This window comes from Pristiophorus japonicus, unplaced genomic scaffold (genome assembly GCF_044704955.1).
Source record: "Pristiophorus japonicus isolate sPriJap1 unplaced genomic scaffold, sPriJap1.hap1 HAP1_SCAFFOLD_515, whole genome shotgun sequence".
Classification (NCBI taxonomy): Eukaryota; Metazoa; Chordata; class Chondrichthyes; family Pristiophoridae; genus Pristiophorus; species Pristiophorus japonicus.
The window spans coordinates 251,468-261,270 of record NW_027254421.1 but is presented as its reverse complement, the minus strand read 5'-3'; the positions used below and the strand labels follow the sequence as shown (position 1 = coordinate 261,270).

At 47.9% G+C, this 9,803-nt stretch overlaps 1 protein-coding gene across 1 annotated transcript in view; it reads right to left on the bottom strand.

Annotated features, from left to right (window-relative positions):
- Positions 1–8,169: 8,169 nt before the first annotated feature.
- Positions 8,170–9,803, bottom strand: part of LOC139253822 (dehydrogenase/reductase SDR family member 1-like) — a 26,564-nt gene continuing 24,930 nt past the window's right edge. The window contains exon 7 of the mRNA XM_070873584.1: positions 8,170–8,199. Coding sequence (XP_070729685.1) covers positions 8,170–8,199 — 30 coding nt within the window. The remainder of the gene's footprint in view (positions 8,200–9,803) is intronic.

Sequence of the window (9,803 nt, the reverse complement as noted above, 5' to 3'; positions counted from 1 at the left end):
CCCTCACCCTCTCTCCCTCCTCACCCTCTCCATTCCTCACCCTCTCCATTCCTCACCCTCTCCATTCCCTCACCCTCTCCATTCCCTCACCCTCTCCATTCCCTCACCCTCTCCATTCCCTCACCCTCTCCATTCCCTCACCCTCTCCATTCCCTCACCCTCTCCATTCCCTCACCCTCTCCATTCCCTCACCCTCTCCATTCCCTCACCCTCTCCATTCCCTCACCCTCTCCATTCCCTCACCCTCTCCATTCCCTCACCCTCTCCATTCCCTCACCCTCTCCATTCCCTCACCCTCTCCATTCCCTCACCCTCTCCATTCCCTCACCCTCTCCATTCCCTCACCCTCTCCATTCCCTCACCCTCTCCATTCCCTCACCCTCTCCATTCCCTCACCCTCTCCATTCCCTCACCCTCTCCATTCCCTCACCCTCCTCCCACCCCCCTCCCTCCCTCCCTCACCCTCTCTCCCTCCCTCACCCTCTCTCCCTCCTCACCCCTCTCCCTCCCTCACCCTCTCTCCCTCCCTCACCCTCTCTCCATTCCCTCACCCTCTCCATTCCCTCACCCTCCTCCCACCCCCTCCCTCCCTCCCTCACCCTCTCTCCCTCCCTCACCCTCTCTCCCTCCCTCACCCTCTCCATTCCCTCATGGAATCATCAAACGGTTATAGCACAGAAGGAGGCCATTTGGCCTGTTTCTACAAGAGCACCTCAGCCAGTCTCACTCCCCCACGCCGCTTTGTTACCGGAACCCTGCAAATGTTTTCCTTCAGGTACTTATCCAACTCCCTTTTGAAAGCCACGATTGAGTCTGCCTCCACCTCTAAGGCCGTGCATTCATGATCCTAATCACTCGCTGCGTTAATACATTTTCCCTCATGTCGCCTTTGGTTCTTCTGCCAATCGCCTTAAACCTGTGCCCTCTGGTTCTCGACCCTTCCACCAATGGGAACACTTTCTCTCTCTCTCGACTCTGTCCGGACCCCTCATGATTTTGAACACCGCGATCAAATCTCCTCTCAACCTCCTCTGCTCCAAGGAGAACAACCCCAGCTTCTCCAGTCTATCCACGGAACTGAAGTCCCTCATCCCAGGAACCATTCTCGTAAATCTGTTCTGCGCCCTCTCTCAGGCCTTCACATCCTGCCTAAAGTGCGGTGCCCAGAATTGGACACAATACTCCAGTTGGGGCCGAACCAGTGTTCTATAAAGGTTCATCATAACGTCCTTGCTTTTGTACTCTGTGCCTCTATTTATGAAGCCCAGGATCCCGTAAGCTTTTTTAACCACATCCCCAACCTGCCCTGCCACCTTCAGCGAGGTGTGCCCATATACCCCCAGGTCTCTCGGCTCATGCTCCCGCTTTAGAATTGTATCTTTAGTTTATAATGCCTCTTCTCGTTCTTCCGACCAAAGTGTATCACTTCACATTTTCCTGCGTTAAATTTCATCTGTCATATGCCCGTCCATTCCACCGGTCTGTCTATGTCTTCCTGAAGCCTATCACTATCCTCCTCACTGCTCACTCTCCACTCTCTCTCCTGCGGCAGTTGGAACTGGTGCTCTCCACTCTCCCGTCCTTACATATATATCAGTAATTAACTTTGAGCATTGTTGTTGCCAATTTAAGTGTATCTAAGGGTTAAGACATGGCATGGGAGCTCGGACACGTGTTATGCTCCTCTTGTACCATGTGGGAACTCAGGAACACTTCCGGTGTCCCTGACGACTACGTGTGCGGGAAGTGTGTCCGCCTCCAGCTCCTGACAGACCGCGTTGCGGAATTGGAGCTGCGGGTGGATGAACTCTGGAGTATCCACGATGCTGAGAATGACGTGAGTAGCACGTTTAGTGAGTTGGTCACACCGCAGGTAAAGGGTCCACAGCCAGATAGGGAATGGGTGACCAACAGGAAGAGCAGTGCAAGGAAGGTAGTGCAGGGGTCCCCTGCGGTCATCCCCCTGCAAAACAGATACACTGCTTTGGGTACTGTTGAGGGGGATGACTCATCAGTGGAGGGCAGCAGCAGCCAAGTTCATGGCACCGTGGCTGGCTCTGCTGCACAGGAGGGCAGGAAAAAGAGTGGGAGCGCGATAGTGATAGGGGATTCGATGGTGAGGGGAATAGATAGGCGTTTCTGCGGCCGCAACCGAGACTCCAGGATGGTATGTAGCCTCCCTGGTGCAAGGGTCAAGGATGTCTCAGAGCGGGTGCAGGACATTCTGAAAAGGGAGAGTGAACAGCCAGTTGTTGTGGTGCATATAGGTACCAACGATATAGGTAAAAAAACAGGATGAGGTCCTACGAGACGAATTTAGGGAGCTAGGAGTTAAATTAAAAAGTAGGACCTCAAAAGTAGTAATCTCAGGATTACTACCAGTGCCACGTGCTAGTCAGAGTAGGAATCGCAGGATAGCTCAGATGAATACGTGACTTGAGAAATGGTGCAGAAGGGAGGGATTCAAATTCCTGGGACATTGGAACCGGTTCTGGGGGAGGTGGGACCAGTACAAACCGGACGGTCTGCACCTGGGCAGGATTGGAACCAATGTCCTAGGGGGAGTGTTTGCTAGTGCTGTTGGGGAGGAGTTAAACTAATATGGCAGGGGGATGGGAACCAATGCAGGGAGACAGAGGGAAATAGAATGGGGGCAGAAGCAAAAGATAGAAAGAAGAAAAGTAAAAGTGGAGGGCAGAGAAACCCAAGGCAAAAATCAAAAAGGGCCACATTACAGCAAGATTCAAAAGGGGCAAAGTGTGTTAAAAAGACAAGCCTGAAGGCTCTGTGCCTCAATGCGAGGAGTATTCGGAATAAGGTGGATGAATTAACTGCGCAGATAGCAGTTAATGGATATGATGTAATTGGCATCACAGAGACATGGCTCCAGGGTGACCAAGGCTGGGAATATTCAACATTTAGGAAGGATAACCAGAAAGGGAAAGGAGGTGGGGTGGCGTTGCTGGTTAAAGAGGAAATTAATGCAATAGTAAGGATGGACATTAGCCTGGATGATGTGGAATCGGTATGGGTGGAGCTACGGAATACCTTGGGCAGAAGACGCTGGTGGGAGTTGTGTACAGACCTCCAAACAGTAGTAGTGAGGTTGGGGACAGCATCAAACAAGAAATAAGGGATGTGTGCAATAAAGGTACAGCAGTTATCATGGGCGCCTTTAATCTACATATAGATTGGGCTAACCTAACTGGTAGCAATACTGTGGAGGAGGATTTCCTGGAGTGCATTAGGGATGGCTTTCTCGATCAATATGTCGAGGAACCAACCAGGGAGCTGGCCATCCTGGACTGGGTGATGTGTAATGAGAAAGGACTAATTAGCAATCTTGTTGTGTGAGGCCCTTTGGGGAAGAGTGACCATAATATGGTAGAATTCCTTATTAAGATGGAGAGTGACAAAGTTAATTCGGAAACTAGGGTCCTGAACTTAAGGAAAGGTAACTTCGATGGTATGAGTTGTGAATTGGCTAGAATAGACTGGCAGAGAATACTTAAAGGGTTGATGATGGATAAGTAATGGCAAACATTTAAAGATCACATGGATGAACTTCAGCAATTGTACATCCCTGACTGGAGTAAAAATAAAACGGGGAAGATGGCTCAACCATGGCTAACAAGGGAAATTAAGGATAGTGTTAAAGCCAAGGAAGAGGCATATAAATTGGCTAGAAAAAGTAACAAACCTGAGGGCTGGGAGAAAATTATAATTCAACAGAGGAGGACTAAGAAGGGGAAAATAGAGTACGAGAGGAAGCTTGCAGGGAACATAAAATATGACTGCAAAAGCTTCTATAGATGTGTGAAGAGAAAAAGATTAGTGAAGACAAACGTAGGTCCCTTGCAGTCGGATTCAGGTGAATTTATAATGGGGAACAAAGAAATGGCAGACCAATTGAACCAATACTTCGGTTCTGTCTTCACAAAGGAAGATACAAATAACCTTCCGGAAGTACTAGGGTACCGAGGGTCTAGTGTGAAGGAGAAACTGAAAGATATCCTTAATGGCGGGAAATTGTGTTAGGGAAATTGACGGGATTGAAGGCCGATAAATCCCCGGGGCCTGATAGTCTGCATCCCAGAGTACTTAAGGAAGTGGCCCTAGAAATAGTGGATGCATTGGTGATCATTTTCCAACAGTCTATCGACTCTGGATCAGTTCCTGTGGACTGGAGGGTAGCTAATGTAACGCCACTTTTTAAAAAAGGAGGGAGAGAGAAAACGGGTAATTATAGACCGGTTAGCCTGACATCAGTAGTGGGGAAAATGTTGGAATCAATCATTGAGGATGAAGTAGCCCATTTGGAAAGCAGTGACAGGATCAGTCCAAGTCAGCATGGATTTATGAAAGGGAAATCATGCTCGACAAATCTTCTGGAATGTTTTGAGGATGTAACCAGCAGAGTGGACAAGGGAGAACCAGTGGATGTGGTGTATCTGGACTTTCAAAAGGCTTTTGACAAGGTCCCACACAAGAGATTGGTGTACAAAATTAAAGCACATGGTATTGGGGGTAATGTACTGACGTGGATAGAGAACTGGTTGGCAGACAGGAAGCAGAGAGTCGGGATAAACGGGTCCTTTTCAGAATGGCAGGCAGTTACTAGTGGGGTGCCGCAGGGCTCAGTGCTGGGACCCCAGCTATTTACAATGTACATTAATGATTTAGACGAAGGAATTGAGTGTAATATCTCCAAGTTTGCAGATGACACTAAGCTGGGTGGCGGTGTGAGCTGTGAGGGGGACACTAAGAGGCAGGGGGACTTGGACAGATTAGGTGAGTGGGCAAATGCATGGCAGATGCAATATAATGTGGATAAATGTGAGGTTATCCATTTTGGGGGCAAAAACACGAGGGCAGAATATTATCTGAATGGCGGCAGACTAGAAAAAGGGGAGATGCAACGAGACCTGGGTATCATGGTTCATCAGTCATTGAAAGTTGGCATGTAGGTACAGCAGGCGGTGAAGAAGGCAAATGGTATGTTGGCCTTCATAGCTAGGGGATTTGAGTATAGGAGCAGGGAGGTCTTACTGCAGTTGTACAGGGCCTTGGTGAGGCCTCACCTGGAACATTGTGTTCAGTTTTGGTCTCCTAGTCTGAGGAAGGACGTTCTTGCTATTGAGGGAGTGCAGCGAAGGTTCACCAGACTGATTCGAGGGATGGCAGGACTGACATATGAGGAGAGACTGGATCGACTGGGCCTTTATTCACTGGAGTTTAGAAGGATGAGATGGGATCTCATAGAAACATATAAGATTCTTACGGGACTGGACAGGTTAGATGCAGGAAGAATGTTCCCGATGTTGGGGAAGTCCAGAACCAGGGGTCATAGTCTAAGGACAAGGGGTAAGCCATTTAGGACCGAGATGAGGAGAAACTTCTTCACCCAGAGAGTTGTTAACCTGTGGAATTCCCTGCCGCAGAGAGTTGTTGAGGCCAGTTCATTGGATATATTCAAGAGGGAGTTAGATATGGCCCTTACGGCTAAAGGGATCAAGGGGTATGGAGAGAAAGCAGGAAAGGGGTACTGAGGTGAATGATCAGCCATGATCTTATAGAATGGTGGTGCAGGCTCGAAGGGCCGAATGGCCTACTCCTGCATCTATTTTTTATGTTTCTATGTTTCACTATACATCCAAGTTTTGTGTCATCTGTAAATGTTTAAATTGTGCCCTTACACCCAAGTCATTAATATACATCAAAAAAAGCAGTGGTCCTGGTAATCCTGGGGTACACCACTGTATACCTTCCTCCAGCCCGAAAAACAACCCTTCACCACTACTCTCTGTTTCCTGTCACTGAGCCAATTTCGTATCCATGCTGCCACTGTCCCTTGTATTCCATGGGCTTCAACTTTGCTGGCAAGCCTATTGTGTGGCACTTTCTCAAATGCCTTTTGGAAATCCATGTACACCACGTCAACCACTTTGCCCTCATCAACCCTCCCTGTTACCTCATCAAAAAACTCCATCAAGTTGGTTAAACACGATTTGTTTTTTAACAAATCCGTGCTGGCTTTCCTTAATTAATCCACACACGTCCAAGTGACTGTTGACTTTGTCCCTGATTATTGTTTCTAAAACCTCCTCCTGTTCCTATGTAACAGGGTCGAGGGGTTGAATGGCCTCCTCCTGTTCCTGTGTAACAGGCTCGAGGGGCTGAATGGTCTCCTCCTGTCCCTGTGTAACAGGCTCGAGGGGCTGAATGGTCTCCTCCTGTCCCTGTGTAACAGGCTCGAGGGGCTGAATGGCCTCCTCCTGTTCCTGTGTAACAGGCTCGAGGGGCTGAATGGTCTCCTCCTGTCCCTGTGTAACAGGCTCGAGGGGCTGAATGGGCCTCCTGTTCCTGTGTAACAGGCTCGAGGGGCTGAATGTCCTCCTCCTGTTCCTGTGTAACAGGGTTGAGGGGCTGAATGGCCTCCTCCTGTTCCTGTGTAACAGGCCCGAGGGGCTGAATGGCCTCCTCCTGTTCCTATGTAACAGGCCCGAGGGGCTGAATGACCTCCTCCTGTTCCTGTGTAACAGGCTCAAGGGGCTGAATGGCCTCCTCCTGTTCCTGTGTAACAGGCTCGAAGGTCTGAATGGCCTCCACCTGTTCCTATGTAACAGGCTCGAGGGTCTGAATGGCCTCCACCTGTTCCTGTGTAACAGGCCCGAGGGGCTGAATGGCCTCCACCTGTTCCTATGTAACAGGCTCGAGGGTCTGAATCGCCTCCACCTGTTCCTATGTAACAGGCTCGAGGGGCTGAATGACCTCCTCCTATTCCTGTGTAACAGTCCCGAGGGGCTGAATGACCTCCTCCTGTTCCTGTGTAACAGGCCCGAGGGGCTGAATAGCCTCCTCCTGTTCCTACGTAACAGGCCCGAGGGGCTGAATGGCCTCCTCCTGTTCCTATGTAACAGGCCCGAGGGTCTGAATGGCATCCACCTGTTCCTATGTAACAGGCTCGAGGGGCTGAATGACCTCCTCCTATTCCTGTGTAACAGTCCCGAGGGGCTGAATGACCTCCTCCTGTTCCTGTGTAACAGGCTCGAGGGGCTGAATGACCTCCTCCTGTTCCTGTGTAACAGGCTCGAGGGGCTGAATGATCTCCTCCTGTTCCTGTGTAACAGGCCCGAGGGGCTGAATGGCCTCCTCCTGTTCCGTTGAAAGATGCTTGAGGGGCTGAATGGCCCCCATTCTGTATGATTCTCTGTTCCAGTGCTCTGACCATCATGTAAGGAGCATGTGGTGGGTCCCTTTCCCAAGTTGATCAAACGCTCGGCCCAGTGCCGCCCCCTGCTGGTGAGGCCTGATGGGGTAAGAGGGAGCTGTTCCGTTGGGATGGGCTCCACTTAGACCGTGCTGGGACTAGTGTCCTGGCGAATCAAATAACTAGGGCTGTAGAAAGGGCTTTAAACTAAATAGTGAGAGGGAGGGTTCAGGTGAGCAGAAATGTAAAAAGTCAAAGAGCAAGGAGAAGGCAATAGAGCAGGGTAGCACTGGGGGAAATGATAACCAGAGCGTGACAGGAAGGGACAGAATGTATAAACATAAGAGTGTATTAGAAAGTGGGGTCAAAGCAGGGAACAAATGGTAAAAAGAAAAACTCTTTATCTGACTGCACGCAGTATTCGTAACAAAATTGATGAGTTGACGGCACAAGTAGATATCTATGGGTATGATCTGATGGCCATTACAGAGACGTGGTTGCAAGGTGACCAAGGCTGGGAACTGAATATTCAGGGGTATTTGACAATTCGGAAGGATAGACAGAAAGGAAAAGGAGGTGGGGTAGCTCAGATAAAGGATGAGATCAGTGTGTTAGTGAGAAATGATATTGGCTCAGAGGATCAAGATGTTGAATCAGTTTGGGTGGAGATAAGGAATAATAAGGGGAAGTAGTCACTGGTGGGTGTAGTCTACAGGCCCCCGAACAGTAGCTACACTGATGGACGGAGTACAAATCAATAAATGGAGGCTTGTAATAAAGGAACGGCAATAATAACTGCCGAGTTTAATCTTCATATTGATTGGACAAATCAAAATGGCCAAGGTAGCCTTGAGGAAGAGTTCATAGAATGTATCCGGGATAGTTTCCTTGTACAGTACGTTGCGGAATTAACCAGGCAGCAGACTATCTTAGATCTGGTACTGTGTAATGAGACAGGATTAATAAACGATCTCCTCGTAAAGGAGCCTCTAGGAAAGAGTGATCATAACATGGTTGAATTTCAAATTCAGTTGGAGAGTGAGAAAGTTGGATCTCAAACCAGTGTGCTTAGCTTAAATAAAGGTGATTACAAAGAGTTGGCTAAAGTGGACTGGGAAAATAGATTAAAGTGTAATACGGTTGATTAGCAGTGGCAGACACTTAAGGAGATATTTCACAACTCTCAACAAAAATATATTGCAGTGAGAAGGAAGGACTTTAAGAGAACGGGGAACCATCCGTGGCTAACTAAGGAAGTAAAGGATGGGATCAGATCGAAAAAAATGGCATACAAAGTTGCCAAGATTAGTGGGAGGCCAAAGGATTGGGAATTTTTTTTTAAATCAGCAAAGAACGACGAAAAAAATGATAGCGAGGGATCGAGTACGACAGTAACCTAGCAAGAAATGTAAAAACAGACAGCAAGAGCTCCTACAGGTATATAAAAAGGAAAAGAGTGGCTAAAGTAAATGTTGGTCCCTTAGAGGATGAGACTGGGGAATTAATAATGGGGAACAGGGAAACGGCAGAGACTTTGAACAAATATTTTGTGTCGGTCTTCACAGTAGAAGACACTAAAAACATCCCAATAATCAAGGGGCTATTAGGGAGGGAGGAACTTAAAACAATCACTATCACGAATGAAGTAGTACTCGGTAAAATAATGGACTAAAGGCGGACAAGTCCCCTGGACCTGATGGCCTACATCCTAGGGTCTTAAGAGAAGTGGCTGCAGAGATAGTGGATGCATTGGTTGTAATCTACCAAAATTCCCTGGATTCTGGGGCGGTTCCAGCGGATTGGAAAACTGAAAATGGAACGCCACTATTTAAAAAAGGATGGAGACAGAAAGCAGGAACCTATAGAGTAGTTAGCCTAACATCTGTCGTTGGGAAAATGCTGGAGTCCATCGTTAAGGAAGCAGTAGCTGGACATTTGGAAAAGCATAATTCAATCCAGCAGAGTCAGCATGGTTTTATGAAAGGGAAATCATATTTGAAAAATTTGCTGGAGTTCTTTGAGAATGTAATGAGCAGGGTGGATAAGGGGGAACCAGTGGATGTGGTGTATTTGGATTTCCAGAAGGTATTCGAAAGGTGCCACATAAAAGGTTACTGCACAAGATAAAAGTTCACGGGGTTGGGGGTAATATATTAGCATGGATAGAGGATTGGCTAACTCACAGAAAACAGAGAGTCGGGATAAATGGTTCATTCTCTGGTTGGCAAACAGTGACTAGTGGGGTGCCACAGGGATCAGTGCTGGGTCCTCAACTATTTACAGTCTATATTAATGACTTGGATGAAGGGACCGAGTGTAATGTAGCCAAGTTTGCTGATGATACAAAGATGGGTGGGAAAGCAAGTTGTGAGGGGGTCACAAAAAATCTGCAAAGGGATAGAGACAGGCTCAGTGATGGGCAAAAATTTGGCAGATGGAGTATAATGTGGGAAAATGAGAGGTTATCCACTTTGGCAGAAAAAATAGAAAAACAAATTATAATTTAAATGGAAACTACAAAATGCTGCAGTACAGAGGGACCTGGGGGTCCTTGTGCATGAAACACAAAAGGTTAGTATGCAATTACAGCAAG